This window comes from Hirundo rustica, chromosome 3, assembly GCF_015227805.2.
Source record: "Hirundo rustica isolate bHirRus1 chromosome 3, bHirRus1.pri.v3, whole genome shotgun sequence".
NCBI classification, from domain to species: Eukaryota; Metazoa; Chordata; class Aves; order Passeriformes; family Hirundinidae; genus Hirundo; species Hirundo rustica.
This window is the reverse complement of record NC_053452.1, coordinates 56,114,993-56,137,573: the sequence shown is the minus strand read 5'-3', so window position 1 is coordinate 56,137,573 and position 22,581 is coordinate 56,114,993. Positions and strand designations below refer to the sequence as shown.

The 22,581-nt window shown below is 40.1% G+C and overlaps 1 protein-coding gene across 1 annotated transcript in view; it reads right to left on the bottom strand.

Moving 5' to 3' along the window:
* Positions 1-4,611: 4,611 nt before the first annotated feature.
* The window catches only part of CNKSR3 (CNKSR family member 3), a 53,781-nt gene continuing 35,811 nt past the window's right edge, over positions 4,612-22,581 (bottom strand). The window contains exons 5-13 of the mRNA XM_040057610.2: positions 20,422-20,463; positions 18,485-18,604; positions 16,669-16,728; positions 13,923-13,991; positions 13,040-13,186; positions 11,359-11,483; positions 8,731-8,939; positions 8,176-8,265; positions 4,612-6,689 (exon numbers count right to left, since the gene is read on the bottom strand). Coding sequence (XP_039913544.1) covers positions 6,391-6,689; positions 8,176-8,265; positions 8,731-8,939; positions 11,359-11,483; positions 13,040-13,186; positions 13,923-13,991; positions 16,669-16,728; positions 18,485-18,604; positions 20,422-20,463 — 1,161 coding nt within the window. The 3' untranslated portion in view covers positions 4,612-6,390. The remainder of the gene's footprint in view (positions 6,690-8,175; positions 8,266-8,730; positions 8,940-11,358; positions 11,484-13,039; positions 13,187-13,922; positions 13,992-16,668; positions 16,729-18,484; positions 18,605-20,421; positions 20,464-22,581) is intronic.

Here is a 22,581-nt window from a genome sequence, read left to right as displayed (position 1 = left end):
AATGCGTTTCTTGTGGCCAGATTCACCCATGTGTGAGCATCCCAGGGTATCTGCCTGGCTGCCTCTCCCACACAGCCCCAGCTCACTTGTCCCCTTTGCCTTAATCAAGGCCTCTCTGTGCAGCATCAGGTGAAACATGCCTGTGCCATACCACGAGCTCATATGCTGCCAAACCTTTTTGGTTTTTAGATAATGGCTCCCTCATATTACCTCTGCACTAACGCTGTGAGACACATCATCCCTCCACAGTGCTCCCGCACTTCCACAGGAAAACAAACTTTGTAAATCATGAATCTTGCCCCATTAGCCTTCCATTCAGAGGCCTGTCACTCATACCCTGAGCATGAGGGAGGGAAGAGAGGGGCTGCTGCTTTAGCTGATGGGTTTCCCCTCACCTTCTTGTCCCTCCACCCCACATAGCCACTGAACAGACAGCAGGAGAGGGCAGGCAGGGAATGGCAGGAGGTCCACACCCATCTCTCTACTGCAACCTATGAATGCAGCATTACGAAACTCGAAAAGAGGAGAAAAACCAGACCTTTCTTCCTATCCAATGATAAGAAGCTGATGTGTCCGGACCTAAAGGACCAAGGACCGCCTGGGGTGGTGGTCTAAGTAACTTCAAAGTGGAGTCTAAACCAACAGTTTAGTAAGCAGAGAGGAATTCTTACACGAATCAAGAACTTGGAAATTATGTCTTGTGGGCAGCACTATTTTTGCTGGAAGGCTCTGGCCAAAACTATCTCAGACATCAAAACAAACTGATTATGCTATAAATATTAAAGAATTTATAGCTGTTTGTTTGCGAAATGAATTCTTGGAGAGTCCCTTAGCCTTATGTAGGGAAGGAAAGGCCAGAGAGGAAAAAGGATGTAGGAAAAGGGAAATAATAATTTAGGACATCATTTATTAATTTCGGACATCATCATTTGCTCTCATCCTACTCACTTATAGGAACTTATACCAACCTCCCCCCAGAAACCAGTGGTTAAGAACTATGCCTGACAATATTAAGATTTCTGCATGTTCAATAGGACATTCAGTAACACTGGGAGAGTTTCAGCTAAAACTGTGTAACACTTAGGAAAGCCTTTGGTCATGTTCTATGAAGAAGACACATTTAAACACCACAGTTTTTCTGCAAGGATCTACAATACCTGAATGACAGCCCTCACTTTCTAATATCATGTAATAAAATTAAAAAAAAAATAAATAAAAAAATCACCCCAGATGCAGCCACTAAAGTTTGGCTGATCTTTTACTTGGATGAAAATCCTTAGTTTCATTACTATTCATTATCATTCATGAAGTTGTTATTCATAAGTAGAAAAAATGTGCTTTTTCTTGTGCTTTGCTAATGGAGTTTTGTTTGGTTGGGGTTCTTTTACAGTTTACAGATTAAAATTTTATGGCTCACTTGTGGCTACTTGGCAATATGAACATTTACACTGGAATCATGGGAGGATTTCATTAGAAACATTGAAAACAGCTAATGGGGGATGAAAGAGGAAAATACATTAATAAGTAGCACTGAGAAGCATGCAGTTACTTGGGAAAAACCCAGAACATTAAATACACGGTCAAAACATTAAATACCAGTTTAGACTGTGGCATTTTTATGCCTCATAGTAAATATTGCCCAAACAAAAAAGCCTCTAAGCAAAGGGCACAAGGGTCTGAGGCTCTTCACCTGCAAAGGCACTCCCAGAGCACATCTAAGCATGTGGTGGCTGAGCACCATCAGTCAGCACAGCCCAGTGATCCACCAGGATCTTGTCAGGTTTGCTCCACAGGTACATTTCAACAGTCTCTCCTCTGGCTCACTTGTACTGAAAAAGGGCTACAACTACCAAGGAGAGTGTGTGGTGTCAGAAAAAAACAACCAACAAACCAATAAAGCCCAAGCAACCACCCCTCTCAGCTGAAGATGGCACAGTATAACTGGACTTCTTGTCCTCTGATTCCTTGGCTGCTGTCTGGCATAGAGAACATGCACCCTCACCAGAGAACAAACAGAAACCACGATCATAAACTGACCCCAAGGATTCTCCCTATAACTCGGCACTCTCTGGCACTTATTTTATTCTTAATTACTCTGTCTCCATACCCTGTTAATCAATCATGAAAGTGCCTAAGATATCTTTGTTCTCTCCCAAAAAAATATATTGGGTAACGCCATAACCACTTAAGGGAGAAAGTCAGTGGCTTACATCATTCTGAATAACTGAGGTGACCACACAGGGAGGTTTAAAAAGAAATGTTTACATCTATTCAATGTCATGCTAAAACAAACACATTTCTTCCACTGGCAGGAACTGGAGGACACCCAAAGGTCTGGTTTTTTTCCTCTACTGAGTATGTAATTCTCTTTTTTTCTTCCATTGGCAACAGACAACTCCTGCCTGTTTCATATTTAGTATGTATTAAAAAATATCCTAACTCTAAGTGAGTAAGTAATACTGTTTTTAAATTTGACTTTCTACTTTTGGACAAAGTCCAGAATAACCCAACCTAACTGAGCTTTCGGAACACTGCACAAGGCCCTGTGGCAATGGCACAATTATACCAACAGTTGCTAACTATCACGAAGGAAGACAAAACTGATGGTTAGGGACTTGCATTGCGCAGGCAACAGGATAAAGAGAGGTTACTATTTTAAACTGATGCAGCAGCAGCACAGGCAGCAGAATTTGGTGAAATAACACACTGACAGCAGCTCTTGACTGCTTTTGTCACACATCTTACAGCTAAAGTGTGATGTGTGGAACTATATATAACTGCTTTGAAAGACTGCCTTTGTTTCATATTCTAGCATCATCAAATGTAGCGGTAGAGACAAACGTGCATGCTGCAGTTGTGTGGGGTGTCTGCAGAGTTACTGCCACACAGCAGAAGCAGCATGACACAACACAGACCCATACATTTAGCTTAGCCTGACCCCCCTTTTTTTCATTCTCCAAACTGAGTTTTTTTGAGTGCTCTTTCTACATTTTAAGTGAATCACAGAATATGCAGTGTTAAGTCAGTGGCTTCCTCAAGAGTTCTAGTCCATTATGAAAACCTTGCAGCCTGCAATGAGACAAAAGCATTCTTATGTGACAGCCACAAAGAACACGTGCTCCATAACCACAGCATGTGCAAAGTAAAGCTCGGGCTACAGAGAAGAAAGAAGCCACAGTTTTACAGCAGGACAAAGGTTACTCCAAAGGACACAACACTTCTTTCCAATTACCCACAAGCATTTCTCTCTCACACTTTGCAATGGTGCACTAGGATGGATGGTGGAAATTGGGGGAGGAATACTTTAGTGCAGAAAATACAAGCAGAAACCAACATTCACACTTCTCCGAGATACCAATCCTGCTGGCAAAGGCATTTCTGAGAATGCATGTGCATGAAAGCCTTTCTCTCCTGATCATGTGTAAGATATTCCAAAAATTGAATGATGAATGCAGGAAAGCTTCTATAAAAGTAAAACCTGCCCCACAAAAAAAAAAAAAAAAAAAAAAAAAAAAAAAAAAAAAAAAAAAAAAAAAAAAAAAAAAAAGTTTGAGCTGAATTTATCAAGATCTAAGTTAAAGCTTGATGAGGGGTTTAACTTGGTCTATTCAGGATGTGATTGCAGGTATAGAGCTGTTTGTGAAAACTACCTGGTGGCAGTGTAATAAAACAGGACGCGAGATCTGGACTAAAGAAACATTTATGCAAGAAGAAAATTCTTTATCCTCTCCAACTATAAAGCTAGTCTTCACCATCTGTTTCCTGGCTTGGTTAAGTTTTGGAGTTTTATATTTTTCTCCTTTCTGTTCAATGAACACCAAGAGTATGGAGCATGTTGTTTTTAAAACAAGCCCCTGCTTATGAGGAAGGAAAAGTTATCGACTCATTGATTAGCACATAATTAGTATCAGTACTGTGTCCACCTCTGTTGGTCATCCAGAATTCAAACACTGATTAATTTAATTGTCCATAATACTAGAGGAAACACATGGCTTGGAGAATTGCCCTGCACTCTGTCTCTACAAGCCGTTAACGTTCATTTTTATGTCTTATTTCCTCTCACACATTACCGTCCAAAATAGGAATTTTTTTGCAATGGTTATGTAAGAGAAACGAAAGGTATTGGCTTTTACATACTCTACAGACTACAACAGAAGCCTGCTCAATATTTCAAAAGTGCACGATTCTCACTAACATATATGCGTGTGTACTAAATATTATTTTCTATTTTTGTGGGGTTTATTATCTTTTCCAATTTACTGCATTGTTTTGCCACCATGACCGTGTATTCAGAGTGTTGTGGAGTACTGTACCATGGCAGGATATCTGGAAATGTATATGGTACTCATTAGGGAAGTCAGCCTAAGTAGAGTTTTTGATTGTATAGATACACATACTTTCAACATGCAGAGATAAGTCAAGTTTTTGCATAATAGCAGAAATTTGTGCAGGTTAAGCCAGAAGGATATCAGGTGTGATTTATTCCGAGATCTGTGGGACTTTTTTTACCCCTAAACTGTAGAGCATCCTCTATATTCACTATACACAATAAGAGGTTAAGCGTGATGGCCCCCATTCATTTTTGAAGTACAGAAAACACAACACTGAAAATGAGTGGAATTTCCATTTTAAGTCTTGTTTAGACAACAGCTTTAGAACAGTTCAGCCTTTTTGAGGCTGGACTATACTACACCACAGAGCCTACAACATGGCAGCTTCAGCCCTTTTCTTGGAGGCAGGACAAAACTGCTGTAGGGTTCAACTGCACAGCAGCAGTTCACATCCCTAGACTGCCATCTCGGGGAGTGGAGGAGAGTGGCAGAAGGCAACATATTTGCGTTGATCAGAAAGGTCCAAACCAGCCTCCCCAGTCATTAGGTGAGTCACAATCAAACATAGGTAATTGAGAAGTGAATGAAACACCCTGTCTCGCTCTGTGGGGCTGTAGTGCAACTTCGTCAGCTCATTGCAGCAGAATGGTGGCATCTTCACAGACAGAATTAGTGTGTTTTTAACATCCTGTTATCACATGTGATTCCTGCCTCAGTCCTAAGTGCAAACTAGCATTTAACTTCTCTCTTTCCCCACTAGCTATTAAACATAAATCCTTCTTTTCAGCAAGACCAGAGGAGTAGAGGCTGTGCTGGCAATGTATCATCTACAAAAATAGTTAGTCTCATAATTAGAAGGTAATACAAAATCTCATTTTCTTTTCATTTGACTAAGCTGTGCCCAATACTTCAATACAGGAAGGTACAAACTATCTGTTTAAATGTAAAAATATATACAACTATATTTAACATTTAAATAACTTTAAACACAACTGTTTGCATACTAACAATCTTATGTACATTCCTTCTTAAACAATACCTCCTTAATATCCTCCTCTTTTGTAAAACAAGTTTTATTTTCCTCCCAAAATACCCAATGCTACTTTAAAATTCTGGAGGGGTAAAAATCAGAGCTATATAGAAAATAGCAAGAAGTTTTACAACTGTAGTGTATGATAGCACATATTTTTCATAAAAACAGCACATCATTCAAAAACTGAACCACTGTAAAAGTTCTCATAAGTCCAACAGGACTGTCTTTAAAATGTTACTTTGGTTAACAGCAAGTCATTCTTAAACAATTAAGGAAAAAAATATATTCTTTCACCACCTCTACAGATGCATTTCCTTGGCATGTTGTAGCAATCCATATACCCTTACAGATGAGCACTGCAGTTGTTCAGTGCTCCTTACTCGTACTGTGATTTCAATAAAATAGATTATATATATAAGGTTGGATTGATTTATAATTAAATTAGTCCAACTTCCTAAAATCTCTGAATAAGAGAACTCTCTTCCTAAGTCTTCATAGGAACTCTGGATATCAGAGACAGAACGGTATCACTACTGCTTCTTCCTCACAAGGTTGATCTCATGCAGCACTTGAAACAGCATCACCGAGTTGCATGAAACTGCTGTTTCCCTGCTTATTTTCCCAGTCAGGAGACTGACTTCTGTGAGCTCTGCACACTCTGACACCCTGCCAGTTGCACCAGCCTCTGAGCGCTCAGACAACAAAAGTGCCACTGGGCTTCACAGTAATGCAATGCTTCCCTCTGAGTCATTACGCATTTTCCAGGTCATGTGTGGCCTCTACCTCACTGAAATTTTACTCATTTCCATCGGAATAAATGCCTTCAGTTTTTGGACAGGAAGAAGAACTTTATCTTTCTTCCCTCCTTGCACTGTGAAACCCTCTGATCCATCAAAAATGACAAACAAAAAGGCAAAAGTGTAAGATTCTCCAGGAAAAGAACACCGCATTAGTCACTATGTGTCAGTTAAGTCACAAAATAGAGAAGTCCGAGCAAAGGCACTTGGTAACAGCACTGGGGACAAGTCAATGAGTCAACAGTTTCAGTCTTGTGATCCAGTTGACCAGCAGCGAGGGCTCTGTCGAGGAGGATTTTGTGGATGAAGTAACCGATGATTTTTTAGCACCTTCCTCTTGAAAAGGAATTGTTGCACTGTTGTGGAGGTCTGTATTCATAAAACACCTGCTGCCTCGGATATAATCCGTTCCTCTCACTAACTGCTTGTCAGACACTGGCCTGGAGAGTGGGTGCTGTGTGGAGGAGCTTTCCTCAATGATTGGGGGTATTCTTTCATTGCTGAAGTACCTGCAGAGAACATCTTCACCTGTACAAACAGAGGGAGGAAAACCAAATATTGCTGACTTCAAAACCCACCATTAACATTTGCCATTTTCATAAAAGTATTCTGGTTACACTTCAAATACCTAGATCTGGGGTTTTATTCATAAAACAGCTGGACATAAGCAGCTACCAACAGATTCATAGCTTTTTGCATCTTTAATGCTTTTTAAGGAACATGAATAATGAAATAAATCCATACACAGAGGAGATACCATTTGATGTCACATACCAGACTCACATACACCAAAAATGCTGATACAGACTACCTCCATGCAAATCTTTATCATAGGTGAGATATAACAAACCTTCTAATGTGTTATTCAAAATGCTGAAGAGACCAGAGTTGGATCCATAAATTTCTCAATAGAACTCATGAATAACTTAAAAGCTACTAATATTATTCTGGACAAGAGAAATTAATTTTGCAGGTGAAGATGTACGCACTTCCTTCCCTGGTTTTGACCAGTGATTCGTGATGGTTTCCGTATTTTTACTTTTCCCCTAGACACATGACCAAGGCAGCTGCTGCTAAAGACATCCTACTGGACTAGGCAGGCCTTTGGTTCTGATCCAACACAGCTTAAATACAGGCCTGAAGCACCTAGGTACATTTCAAGCATTAAAAAAAGGCAACATAAAAAAACCAAAGGTAAAACCAAACAAAAACTATACACACAAAAACCAGCTCTGCCACCTGGTGATCGCCCTGTCAGTGTCCCTCCAGGTTGATGCTTCTCATTATCAGCTTCTACTTTTACATGAAAATAATAGAATCCAGCTCTGATTTGACCTAGAATTAGACATTAGCTTTCATAACTGATTCCAAGAATAAACCAGTCATCCTTATTTCCCACAGTCACAGAACTCAAACAGTCTTACAGATGCAAAAGAGAGTGTGAAGGGGACAGTGTGGGAAGTAAAAAAAGCCATCCAACTGAACACAAAATGTTATGAGCTTCTGTCTCTCTCCCATTCAGTGATGCCTGCAGAATATGCTCCTTTCTAACAGCAGTAGCAGTAAAAAGCAGCTCCTAAAAGGCCCTATATTTTACATTTTGTGAACAAGCTTGCTTCTTCAACAGCCTCCAGAGTGAGCTAAACAAAAAGAAAGACTTAGCAAAAAAAGTAGTTTCATGATCAATACTGAACACAGTAGAAAGATAAAGGGCTGTGTGTAAAAGCCAAATGGTAAATATGTGCTATAAAATCACAAGTATAGATCTGCCCTAGACATTGTAGCTAACTTTTAATGCTCACTACAAGTCTAAGGCAGAAGATTTGAGCCCCATCACTGAATAGCCTCCAAAATTCCTGTTACCATCTGGCATTCCTGCTAAACCCAACAATAGTCACCTCGCATCAGCTCAGTAATATGCAAAGCATAATCCTCCACTCCTAATTTAAACACTTGCATGTAGTTCACCCCAAGGAAATTTTGGAGAGGAAGAGAAGGCGGGATAAAACCTTGCCTTTTCTGCTTGATCCTCGTGGCCTAGAGAAGGGTTCTACAGCTCCAATCCAGCTTCCATCAGCAGGCATTGACAAAGGACGAGGTTTTCCTAGAAACAACGTAGAAGGTTATGAGGAGTTACAAAAAGTTGAGGCAACCAGTCTTTAAATTTTTGCTTTTCCCAATTAAACAAACAGAGAGATAAGCAATAAGGAGTTAAAATTGCAGAAAAAAAGGATATTTGAAGATACTTCACTGGTGACATATAAGGAATCAGTGTGTTGAGATTAAACAGCCACGCTCTTGCTCATTTAGAGCAGGAGTAGACATAATGTTATAACCAAAACACATGTGGAAATGGCTTTCTGCAGCAGCAGACTCCAGCTGAATGATATTCATTACATAAATAACAGCATGTAAGAGAAATTGTTTCAGATGTAGAATTTCACATCCACAATTTGTACAAATGGCCTTAATATCAAGCAAGTCTGACGAGCAGTTCTCTAAGACAAATTATTTCAGACTGATCAAAGCTCTTACCACAACACTGATTACAAGAGAGGAATGAACTCACCATAGGACTGTGTTTTTTCTCTCATCTTGGCTGGTAGGATATTTACTTCCACGGGATACCCAGGCAGCTGATCTGAATCAGCAATAGTAAACCTTCGCCTTCGGCTCTCCTGATCCAGAAAAGAATTGGGAGACTCGGCACCCTTAGACCCAGGGAGTGGCTGACTGCGTTTGTTGCCTCCTCCATACACAAAGCTCCCCTTTTCATCTCTGAAAGGACATGTCACTTCAGTTAGGGGCTTGAAAGAGTTTAAAGCTACAGACATGAGTAGGTCTGAAAGATGCTTCTAGCAGCAAGTCATGCTTGTGACAACTGGCATTGTGCTGCAAACAAGCAGGAAAAAACCCCAAATAAGTCAGGTGATAGAAGACTTCATTATATTTAACAAGGAGAAAAGAAAGCTACCCCCTTCATGCGAATTCACTCTTAATGAGCCCATAATTTAACACACTGAGAAATTTAGAGGCTCCACTCCTGCAAAAGATTCTGCTAAATGAGACCTTTCTGGCCTGAGGGCACCAAAGCCCCTGATTCACTGCCTGCTCAGTGCATAGTTGTGACTCGGGAGTGCTACATAAATTTATCCATCTCTGTATGTGTAATAGTAACACCTATTTACCTCCATCTGAGGGACTCTGCCTTTCAGTCGCTGTTGGAGTCCAATAACTGTCACTGAACATTTACCACCTTCTCTCTCCCTCCTTGAGAGTTTCAGTAACAGATTCATAGTGTGTGTGTACATATATATATATATATATATATATATATAAGATTTTGATTAAATTCTGAAAGTACTTTTGAAAGAGAAGCAACCCTTCAAGTTAAGATTTGCCTGGAGGATTTTCCCCTTCCTACATGTTACAATCTTGTTGCTTGAAGCAACCATTAGCCAAGGCAGGCATAAAAACACATAGCTGACTGTCTAAGCACACATATACCCCAGTATTCATAGCAGCCCCTGGACAGCATATCCCACTTGTCCAGATTGCCAGCAAGAACAATGCTACAGCTCAGTGAATAGGAAGGATTTATTTATGGAGAGGCAGAGACCAAAAATTGCACTCAAGTGTCACACGAGAAATACGTGTGGAGAGCTCTCCTACACCACCACCATGTGGAGACTGTGCCATGGGGAGGGAAACCAGACACTGCTCTCTGACTCCCAGTGTGGAGCAGAGGAGATCCGGGCCAGGAAAGGAAGAGAACAGGATGATGAGAGGAGAAAAAAAAAGCAACCATCACACAAATGCACTGCAATTTCAAGAGAAAAGCAAAACATGCAGAGGTCAAAACAAATGGCCAAACAGAAGGCAAAATAATTGTCCTTTTTCCTCTTCCTGCCTGCCACAGCTTCTCACATTTGCTTTCTTTAAAAACCAAAGTCAATATGCTTTTCCCTTTCTACACATCACCCAAAACAAGTTTTACAGCTCATATTGTGATTTCTGTCCTTTTCAACAGGGATTCAGGTCTAAAGGCATATGAAGCTCAATATAATTTTGAGACTCTTTAGAAAAGGTAAACAAATTGAACACATGGACATAATTCACCAACATGCTTGAATTTAGTGATTTGAAGAAACAACTAAGGCATTCATCTGCTAAATCTATATGCTTGTTATTATGCCAAAAGATTTAAAGATTTGGGTTTTTTTTAAATAAGAACTGAGCATGTGTAACCATAAAAGCAAGGCAAGAGAAGGTCAAGGTGGGTCCAATTTCAGTAAAGACATCCTACCTAAGCAAGACCCCCTCCCAGTCCTGCCCCAAAAAGTGCAGTAATACAACCTCTGTCTCTGTATCAGCCCTTACATGACAGGAGGGAAGTGCTCTCCCACAAGGCCTGCAGCAAAAGGTCACAGTTCCTCGGCTGGACTATGTACACATAACCCAAAATGTCAGGGAAGGCCAGGAAACATGCCTGCCTTTCACATCTTGCCTGAAAACTCTTTTTTACCCGTCACATTCCCAAATCAGCTGGCAGAGTTCTGGCATGAGTCAACATGGACTTGAGAACAAACAGTCAGCCTTGCCATACACACCACTCCCCCTTCCCACCATGTACACAGGTCTGCATTTTTATAGCCTGCACCACAGGATAAAAAAAAATAAAAGTTGATGTATTGCCTCTCCCTTCCCTTCAGTGAGAACACATTTGCTTTAAACAACTTGCAAGTTTAAAAATTTAACGTGATAGGCGTCATTTAACGTGACATTCTTTTCTATCCTAACTCCCACAACAGTTACTCAACTTGCTAAAAAAGAAAAAAATCCAACAGCAAAAAATGTTAGGAACAAAAATTTCTTCTTGCTGTGTGCAGTTGGATTTAAACAGTGTCAGAAACATAACTCCACAACAAAACCAGACATGACATTGGTTCATGTTCTGGGAACAACTCTGTGCTCTGTGGCACACAATCTTCCAGTAATAAAATCTGTTACAATCCTAATAGTATAAGCATTTAAGTATCAGTTTAAGCAATCCAACTCCTTTAGACAGCTAGAAGAAAAAAGTTTGAGATATGCAGCTTCCTCAAGCTAATCTGCACAGAGCTCTAACAGCAAACCAGCTCAGAAACAAGCGCAGTGAAGGAGGTTTCTGTTCAGTGGTGCTCGTTTGTTGGCTTACCGAGGAGAATACGGAACAGCTGGTGGAGGGGGTATGTACAGATCCAAAATGGCCGGCTTCTCTTTCTTCAGTGAGGTATCCACGGTGCTTTCTGGTGGCTGAGTTGAGGCTGGTAGAGGACTGGTCTGAAATGTTCAACAGCTATCAAACATCTGAACATTCATTTATCATTCACAAGAAGATAACTTAATAATCAACAGCACCATTTTCATTCCCTAGTGAACAACTATCTCTGTGATATACGAACACTTTAAAACCTCTTAGAATACACACTTTCCTCCACCCCCAGTCTTGGCTAGCTTTACAGGCCCTCCCACAGAAGTTCTATCATGAGTAATGCATTGCTCAAGAATATTTTGCTCTTTCTAGTTTTATTTTTCCTGTAAATTCCACAGACAAAAGAAGCAACTGAGACAAAATCCCCTCTTCTATTTTTAGATGCATTAAAGGAATGCAATTTGTTAAATACAGATATGATTAGTAAGCCTTGTCAAGCTGGCATATGCTACGTTTATTCCAAACACTCCAATGCCTGGGGCACAGACAGGAATATAGGAAAGTTCACCAGAAACTGGATCAATGAATATAACTAGGGCCAGGGAAGCAAATTAAAAATAGATTTGGCATTGCTCATCTTTGCAGCTCACATCTATATATCCTCATCTATATATCCATCTTTCCAGGTTCCTCTCTGCCTATAGGAAAGAAAAGGTTTCAAAGTCCTTTCTCTCCAATCACTCCCTCCCCCAAGGAAACACTGCTGGGCATAGCCAATAAGCCAGCCCACCTCAGCTCTTCACGTTGGTAGTACATGTCAGGCATGATGCCACAAAAACAGGACACACGCATTGGTGAAAGGAAGGATGAACAAGTAGTCAAGTGTGCATCTTCTACCCATTTTGAGAAAAATCTGCCTTAATATGGAGACTTGTGATAGCCACCAGCATTTCACAGGTTTAAATTATCCCCACGGCTGTAGGGAGACCTGGATCAGAACAGGAGGAGGAGGGGCAATTCTCCCTGGTTTTACTAATTTCAGATAATTAGTTTAAATTCACTTAGGTTGTTTGCTCCTGCAAACATTAAGCCCTAAGTTTCCTGATACAACAAGCCACTCCTCAACATGGTTATTTAAGAATTACTAACATCACTTTCTTTGTCTGCTCAGTACCAATCTGTGAATTGCCTAACAACCAAATCTTATTTAAACAAGTAGTTTAAATAATTTCTTGAAAAAATCACTTTCTCACCCTCCAATAGACTAAAAAGAGGACAAATATATGGAATAATCTTCAGTTATTTCAGCAAAAATATATTACTGTGATGAATAGAGAAAGCATTTATTGCTCCATGATGATGAATTCCATACATATCAGCACTTTTGCCTCAGATAAGTTCTCCCAGTGGCACAAAGACTGACTAAAATATTCAGCACACCTAGTCCCTTTGTGTACCAAGAGGGCATTATCTGGTTGCAAGGGAAAAAAAAAAAAACAAACAAGAAGAGAAGAACATTTTCCCTTTTATCTAGGAACCATAGGAGGACAGCCATTTCACCTAACCTGCCTTGACCTATATTCAAACATGAGTACTTTGGGGCATTTCTGGGATTTCTCTTTTTTTCTAGCTGCAACCAAGGCATTCCCATGCTGAGATGAGAGTGGAGCTGGCAGGCTCTCACCTGCACCAAGGGTGGTTTCCAGCGCAGGTTCTTCAGTGGAGCAGGAGTGAAGTGAAAAGAGCCAGTAGGACGTTTCTTAAGCAGCAGCCTAACTCCAGCAGGATTCTCTCGCAACTTGGCCACCAGATTTTTTAGTTGCCATCCAACCTGGAAGAGAATAAGACATGTTTTATTCAGTATTTCTTTTCTGAAATCAAACAAACAAGAGAAACGTAAATCCCCCAAGTCAGACTGTTTCAACATGAACCTAAAATAGATAAGGGATCCAAAAAAGCCATCTTAAGAATTTTTTTAAAAATTGGACAGCTTTTTTGCAATGTTCTTCATTTTCTTTCCAAGTTCTCTACTTAGTCTGCAAGCTAAATACTGAGATATCAAGCACGACTCTTTATACCTCAGTTCCAGTCCTAGAAGGACACATGGATATGTCCAAATTGACTCACACAGGGATTCACAGTGAACCACCTTTGTCATGTTGCTTTCTCACATTAAAAGGCATTGCTTAATGCGCTAAGCAAAAATGTAATCAGTACATCCAGGTTCTCAGATGCAAATGATTGGACAATCATTTGCAAATTACTGGGGGGGGCTTTTTAAAGTTCTTTATCTGCATTTCAGTGGATTGTAACAAGGCATTTTAAAACAGGCCTTAAATGCAACATGAACTACTTTAATATGATTCATAAAGCATTTAAACATAAATACTGTATATTTATTTTATCCAAATACTGCAAAGAATAAAATTTGTCTCGAAAATAAAATGTTAAAAAGCCTCAGTCATTTCACGTGGAAAGCACCAGAACTGTCTCCTGACCCCATCCATTCAGCCCCTGTGGTGCAGAGCAAGCATAAGGGAAGGTCTGTAATGCTGCAAGTTACTCACCACAGTTTGTCGATTAACCTGGATCACTTCATCACCAGCGTGAATCTTCTGGGAGCGATCAGCAGGGGACTACAAAGGGAAAACAAGAGTCATGTGCTGCAGCAGGTCTTCCTCCCTCCCATAACAACCCCCACCAATCTGAGTCAAAGGTTGCATTTGCAATGCTCTTCGCTATACATAATTTTCACATCTGCTGATGACCTGAGAAATGTAAATGAATTAACTGAATTATTTATTTTTATACTGGGGGTACTAAAGGGGAAGAGACAAGGCATAGCCTCCATCCATTACAGGCCAAATTGTACTTAAGTCATGGGACAGTCTCCACTCTCCTTTTCCCTCCGGTTTGTACTATACTTTTAGATAGTAATGGAAGAGGACTGATGAGGATTTCTGCCCTAACACAACAATCATCTCAAACAGCTTTTAAACAAATGTGTATTTACTTAAAAAAAATACATTAAGACTTTGAACGTACAGAACAAAGGACCAAAACCCCTCCAATCCACAAGATGGGTCCTTTTTTGTTTTCCAATGTAAATAAAAGCTTCTGACTTTAATGTGAAACAGCCTGCCCGAATCACCAAAATCAGCAGATAAAAATACTTGCGTAGACAGGTATTTTTCAAATACCTACTAATAATAATACACTTTAAAATACAATTTTCTTGGAACAAAACCTAAGCTCTGGGGAGCTGTTAGCAAGAAACGGATAAATATGTCAATATTTAGATTTATCAACAGCTGGTGCAATGCACCAGCCTTTGCTGCAGTTATTAAAACACACTCTCACTGCTACAACAGACCAACTCCTAATAGCATTGACAATACACAAAGCACACAGACATGGTACCTTGGTACGTGCTGCACCCGCAGCACAGCAGGACAGCAACCCTTCCCATTCCCCCCACCCCATGAGTAACCACCAGGCAGCAGGCCAGCTCCTTCTAGTGACTCCAGAACTAAGCACTGGGATTAAGGGCTCCTTCTCCATCTCATCACACCTTTAGACCTCAAGTAACTTTGCTATGAGAAAGAACTGTAAGAATAAACACTGCAACAAAGGAAGAAAACATGGGGAATTTGTGGGAGGCTCCAGCTATCATGAGTAACCCCGTTTCTTCATTGTCTTCTTGCTTCCTCTGAGAGGAAATGCCTCTGCAGAAAGCTGCATATATAAGAGTCAACCGAGATCATGAAAAAATGCTGGGACAGAGTCAAGTTTGTGAAAAACAAAGCCCATTTCAAGCTGTCCTTCGGGTGATGAACAGGTGAGGGAGGGTGGAGGACCCTTACACAGAGAACTGAAGCAAGTGACAGGTCACAGCACTGGGATCACATCATGAGAACAGAGGAAAGAGCAAAGTTTAGCCCTCGGTGAATGTGACGCGCAAAGTCACATAGGATGGCATAATTCAGGAATCCTCTTGGCTGACTCATACCAAATAGACTTCCCCAGTCTTTCCATTGTTCAGTACTGTCAGTTCAGGGGTGCAATTCCATTGCATTCCCACACACCAGCTACTAAAATACCAATCCAAATCTAGCAAGAAAATTGAGCTAAGATCCAGCCTGGGTCATCTAAACTATACCACACCACCATAAAGGCATAAATTGTTCAGCGATCCCTCAGTCGCTTGTTAAGTTCTGTAGCTCCAAAGGAAGTAGTTTCCTCAAAGCAAGAACCAGTGTTGATAACAAAAAGCCGACACTTAGGTCAACATGCAAAGCTACAGGAGGAATACAGACCCAAAATAAGGCCTACATGCAGAAGCAGCTTGTCAGCAGTCAACATTACATTCTTTTGCATTTATCAGATGTTAAAATTGCTGCAAATGGATGTGGTTTCCGTGGCAGATCCGATACAGAGTTATGCCTGGACAATAGTATCAAAGCTATAGAAGCTTTCACTCTGCACTCTGAACTGCCAAGCACAGATTCCTACCCTCTCCTGCCTGATCCCTGGACCTGGCAGGGGAGCAATTAGAACCACTGGTTCTTTCCTATTAAAAAAAAAAAAAAAAAAAGCATTGCTACAAAAGCCAAGTTTCTCTGCTCTTTTTTTCTTTCAGTCACTGCTCCTGGACAGTAATGGCTTGTTTGAAAACACCACAGCATCACCTGCCAGCCTCAGCTGCTGGCTGGAAGTCCACTCCGTCAAAGGCTGCCCAGAAGCCTTCAATAAACTCCCAGTTACGAAGGACTCAGTGTACAAATAAAGCAAGGAAGCACCTGCAGTAAAAACTAGTTGCCTCTCTTGCCAACTACTTCTTTCCAGATGACCACTGTTAAAGTCTTACTAGCTCATAGTCTTTTTACTCTGCAAGGTAATTTTGTCACAGGACAGCTCACTGATTTCATTACTCACTACTGAAGTAGCACACTACCACTTAAATGCTCCCATTAGGGGAGATTGCCTTTGCCAGCGGGGAGCAAATACACCCAAGACTTTGTTAAGCAAGACACCATAAGAGCTCAGAACAGCAGATACAGTAACTTATTAAAGCAATTACTTTAATGCCAAGCATTTGAACTAATTTGTGTACTTGCAGAAACTGGTTTAATCAGACTAACAGTGAAACATGCAGGCACAAAATATTTACAAACTGTGGATAAACAAACGGTGGATCATGCAGTGTTTAAAGCAGTAATGCCATGCAAGTCATGCCTAAAACAGCAAAAAGTAGTAAGGCAAACTAACTCAAACAAAGCTGCTGTCTGAGATAGCTACATTTGCTGCACTTACATTTTCTGTAGTTCCAGTAATTACATGCAATCCATCATAAGTTGATTTGATGTACATTCCCTAAATTTATGGAAAAAGTGAAAAACAAGTTTAAAGGCAAAACAAACCACATAACTTATCTGATTAAAACACTGTTGGCAACAGACTCAAAACATTATTAAAATCAGTTAACAATTCATATATTCTCCCCTAGAAAAGTGTGTGGTCTAACATTACAACACTCTAAACTTCTTCACAGATCACATTTAATGTAATTTATTGTAACATTTATAATTACTTAAAACACATAGTGTATGGAATGAGACTTAGAAATGCTCTCTGGTTGGTAATATCAAACACTGATGGCTTTGCTGCCTTGTCAGTCTTTCGCCTTGGACAGAACTTTATTTCCTTACTACCTAGCCTGCTCTAGAGAATTACAGGTTTTACTAGGTGGCCACCAGTTCTCTCCAAACAGAAAATACTCACACAGGGCTACAAGTATTGCTGACATGTTCTTTTACAGTTTCTCTTGGTAAGTCAATACACAGACAGCCTCATAACCACAATGCTTACATAAGCACTAAAAGTTCCAGCAGAGTATTTGTGGCTCTGTATGTTAATATTGAGTGTGAACACAAGGACAAACTCGACGAAGTGGGTGTTGACTATAAGAGCACCAAATTAAAAATCATGAACAGGCTATTAACTAATAATTACATAGATTTCCCACAGGAGGTGACCAGCACATTGATTTCATAATTTATGAACAAATACGTAACTACTTTTCCTTTCTATATCTGCGGTTAGAAACACTCACATTGAGAAGTACAGAACTGGATGTTACTCAGGAGCTGAGCAGCTTAGCTGCCTGAAGTTACCACACTTACTTTAAAAGTAGGTAGAAAAATAGATGATCTTTTTGACCCTTCCTCTCCAGGCAATTCCTTGCCTGTTCTCCTGTCAGTATCCAATTGGGTGCCCCCACCTCCTTGTTTCTTACTTAGGCCAAGCAAGACTGACTCTGCTTCGATGTAGCTTGTGCATTAACAAAGAGGTTCCCATAATTTCAAGAATGCATGACTGATGCAATCAAATCCCCTGGTTTAGGTAAAATTATATAGACACAGTAAGACTGTGCAGCTTTCTCTAAAAATGTTCATTTCTCCTGTCTTCAGGGCTAGGGGTGAATACAAATGCATGTAACCATTTAAATTCCCTCCAACTCATTCTAACACATCTGTTCCCAAAAATTGAAATCCACCAAGATTTCAAATTAAGTTTCTCATACCCAGCACTCAGCTAAGCAGAACCCACTGAACAAACAAGAGTCAGTAACGAGATACGGCCAAACAGTTAAAAAATTCTCATTTTCCTTCTAACAGAAAGCCTCCAAAATTCTCCCATTCATCTCAATCTTGCTACAAACACACTTCAAAAAGCATCTTTGAAAACACAAACATCATTTCTCATGGCCTTCTCCCTCTCCTAGCCCCCCTAGGAAAAGAAGTGGTTATGGTAACCTGAAAAAATAAAACTACTAGCTTCACAAGCATTTGTAAATTCTCCAATATCCTGGTTAACACACAAATCTTCAACAATTTAGAATCAGAAATTATATTTGGGATCAAGCCTATTAATATGTGTATCTGCCCCTGGCAGCCACTCCAGCACACCACCTGACAACTGACCTTTAGGGCTCCTTCTGTTACCTCTTTTCTTTTCCCCACAGGTTATTATCAGTTTTGAAATACCTTATAAATACACACTTGCATTGGCTCACAGGGCAACCTCTTAAATACTGGGAACATCAGGACACTCCAGAATTGCCTCTTACCAGGCCTTCCCCAGGTTTAATGTTGGTTAAATGGACCTCCTCCAGACACGCACACTGGCTCATCAGCGGGTCTGTAGTTGATCGGATGGCTTTATCACAAATGCCATTTAAAGTCTTGGCCTGCAATAAGAACATACAGAAAACAGTCAGGAAATTTCTCTCCTGGTTTCTTCCTCTTTCAGTTTTCAAAAGATGTGAAGGAAATGAGTTCTAAAATCACTGAACTATAAGATTCATTTGCACAGATCGATTCTACAGCATGCTTACATCCTTACTGTAACACAGAAACAACCTGTTTCCATTAGTGCTACCTTACCATCACTAACAGATGCTGGCACATCCTCTGTCTGAAAAAATAAACACACAATATATAGCAAAATTTGGGTTTGGGGTTTGTTCGCTTTAACCAAAATAGAAATCATAAAAATTTTGATGATACCTTGGGGGAACGATTGACAGTTTTTGATGTTATTCTGTATTTCTGCTATTAGAATACATCTGGCCATGTGTCACAAAAAGTGATGTGCTGACCACCGACACATCTGCACAAAACCTTACAGCATAAGGTAGGACCATCCACCACTTAAGTGCTTCTGCAGTACTTCTCTCTACTGTGCCTCTGAACTGACCTCTTCTGGAATGCTTACACAGGCAAGGTTCATATTTTCCTTTTGAACAAAACTGATCCTAAGCCAACATTATAACAAGAGGCTAATTCTGACCTTGGCATGTGTGTCAGTAAACTTGGAGGCAGAATGGCATGTAACTATCAGAATGTCTAATTAAACATGAAAAAAATAAGAAAAAAAAAAAAGTCAAAAAATGTGCCCTCTCTACACTCACAAATTTCATTATGTCCAACTGTGTTTTCTGTCTTGACATCAACTGAAGCTGACACTCAAAGTAGGTTACAAAATCTTAAAGGAGAGGGGAGAGATTAGTACACAGTACAGTAGTTAGGTATAAAGAGTTTGGGAACCTGCATGGTAAGTCACCTTTCACAAGGGCCTTGAATCCTTCAGTTGAGGAGACACATGTAATTTCAGAATGGGGAGGAACTATTTCATAGGAAGATACTGGTTTGGATTAAAATGGTCCCTGGAAACAATGGCTTCAACGTTTTCTGTTTCGTTTTACGTCAGATTTATAAAGCAGCAATAAAATAAATCAAAACAATGTTTAAGTGTGAATGCAAGGAACTGCTCAAACAAGGGAATTCCAAACAACAATACCTACTTCCAGTGTGGGTGTGCACAAATGGAAAAAGAAAGATGCAGAAAACTCCCTTTTACGTGGTCTCGTTATTTATGAACAAAATTATTTTTAGTTATTGTGCTACTAAATTCCTAAGCATCTATGAGCTACCGGAAGGCCTTATCAAAGAGCACAGCCTGGTTCATGTCAAAGGCAGGAAGCGATGATTAACTGTTACAAAATATAAAAAGCATTCCATTACACTCTGCGTTTGGTCACAAGGCTGCTTCAGACAGCCCTAGAAACTCAAGCTCAAGTACAGAGCCAGAGCTTCAGTTCTGTGGCAGGGCATTCTTTTACATTAAGAAGCACAATAAGGCACAGCATTGGCTTATAAAGGCACTAAATGTACTTCACAGGCATAATTGGTTTATTTAGCCTGTGATTATTTTCTAGTACTAGTCCTCCCTTGAAAATTTGAGGTTAAATTCTCTTGGAAATAAAGGTGTGTAATGAAACTTTAAGGAATACTTGACTCCATGCTATCACCGTACACTATCCATCTGCTGAAATTTTAATGATTTCCTCTACAGTAAAGAATATTCACAAAATAAGTCATAGTAAAGTTCACTTGCATGACAAGCATTTGGGACTGAAAAGCTGTTGTCAATACAGCCAGCATAGAAGAAACTGAAATGAATGTGAATGCAGACAGCTGAGTTTCAACAGAAACATAAACTTACCACAGTCTGGACTTTATCTTCCATGTCAGCCACAGTGCAATCCTAAAAATAAAACAAGAACAAACCCCCCACATTAGCCAATAAACATGGAAACAAATCATCTCTGAAAACTCTGCAAAACTTCCATTTTAACCTCAAATAGAAATAGAGTTATTAATGCTGCAGGGATTAGTCAGATTAGTTTCACCCAGTAGGGCTCAAAAGGACTATTAAGCAACTATTTTCTGGCCCTGGTAGAAAGCAATAATAAACCTTGAAAACTAAGAGAATGTGGGATTCAATTACAGCTGACTTTTCCAGAAAAGCAGAACCCTGCACAATTAAATCAGATTCTCAGAAGGCCAGGCAGATGTGTTTGCCTTACACTGATAAACCCCAACTCAGGTACTCCTCTGCTCCAGGTAACAAAATGGGCCTAAAGCATACTGTTTAAAAACAGAAGGAAAAGTAATTTTTTAAAAAATATTCTACCAATGACGTTCCTGAAGGGCAGAGGACTGCACACAAGGCATTATTTACACAGCCCAGGTATAAAAGTCTTTGAACTGAAACAAGTTAATGTAAAAATCTACAGAAGTCACCACTGTTTTCTGCAAGAAGTGCTGAACTGGAGAATGATATTCTCAGTTTAAAAAGTTAAAACAGCACATAAATAATAAAACAAGATTTACAATATCTACAAGGAGAAAACCCCCAAACATTTTACTAAGTTTAAGAAGGAGTCACGTTGGAGAAGTTTGTGCAGGACACTCTCCTGCTTTTCTCTGCTAAATACATCTGCACAAATCAATAGCAAATGCCATCTATCACCATGCAGCCAAAATGCTCAATATTGCAAAGTCCTTCTGTTCCCACTCATTTCTGTTTATACTGTTTATTATTTCAGCCCTAAAGTTTGACATGGAACTTTAAGTGGAGTAAAATCCTGTCCTTGAATCTATAATCACCAAAGGTAACTAGAATCTTCCTGCATTCCCGTCTTGCTTTATTATGATATGCTTTCAGGCATCATTTATGATTATGCACTGGTTCCACGAGAGCCACTCTGGCCTCTCCTTCACCATTAGAACTGATCACCTATTTCCACAGTTTATACCTTAATAAGGAATACTTTGTGAAGTCTAAACACCCTCCTAAAGATTTTTTATCTGTGTCTCTTTTCCACATCAGCGGACCCCTTCAGACTATTATAGCATATGTGCTCTGTCCCAGGACAAAACCATGTGGTGTTGGTTCTTCCCCCATTAATGCTTTTCCCATATGAGCTATAATAAAAGATAGGGTTGGCACCTATCAAATTGGCAGAGAAGTAGTCTGACATTTTTCAAAAGGCCAGGGTTGTATTCACAACCTCCATTCCCCTGCCACTAAAGGCTGATCTAACAGAAAGATTAGGCACCATTTTTTGCAGTTTTATTAATACATTCAGCAATCTCCTATCTCAGTTCCTGTAGCACTCCTGGGTGAACACCATCTGCTGCTAGAAACACATACTGTTCCACTGCACAATCTGCACACCTGTAGCTGTAAATCACTGAGTCTGTGCGAAGCAAGAAGGGCACTGAGCAGCAGGCATGCACACCTTGGGGTGCCCAGACACCATCCTTTCACAACAACACAACTGACATAATTGGGTGGCATCACAGCTTGACAACTCAGGATGTTTCTGTCCTTTGGCATCATCCCTTCAGCATGGGGAGGGAATCATCCATGTCACAGGCCACGGTCCTCCAGTGTTCAAACATTATATGAATAATATATGGTCAGAATAATGGTCATGAGCAAGTTTGGCAATCACTGAAGTGAGCAAACAGTGCTTCATAGCCACAGCAGTGCCACACTCTCAGGCTCAAAACCAGGCAGCATTATTCAGAGAGCAAAATTATGTCAACTGCCAAGATTGCCACAGTTGCTACATGTCCTTTCAGCTATTATCTGTACAAGCACTCATCATAAATTAAATGCTTTGAAAAATGAAAGTTTTGTAAATTTAAGTTTTGAAAAATATTCTGGCCTTGCATTAGCAGAAGAAGTCTGGCTAGTGGGATCTGTATCATAAAGGTGGCAGCTCCTTCCATTACATGCAGCCTTTCCCATTTGATGGCTGAAACATCCTGCATGGGACAAGATCTATGGAGTCTGCAAACATAGGTATGAAAA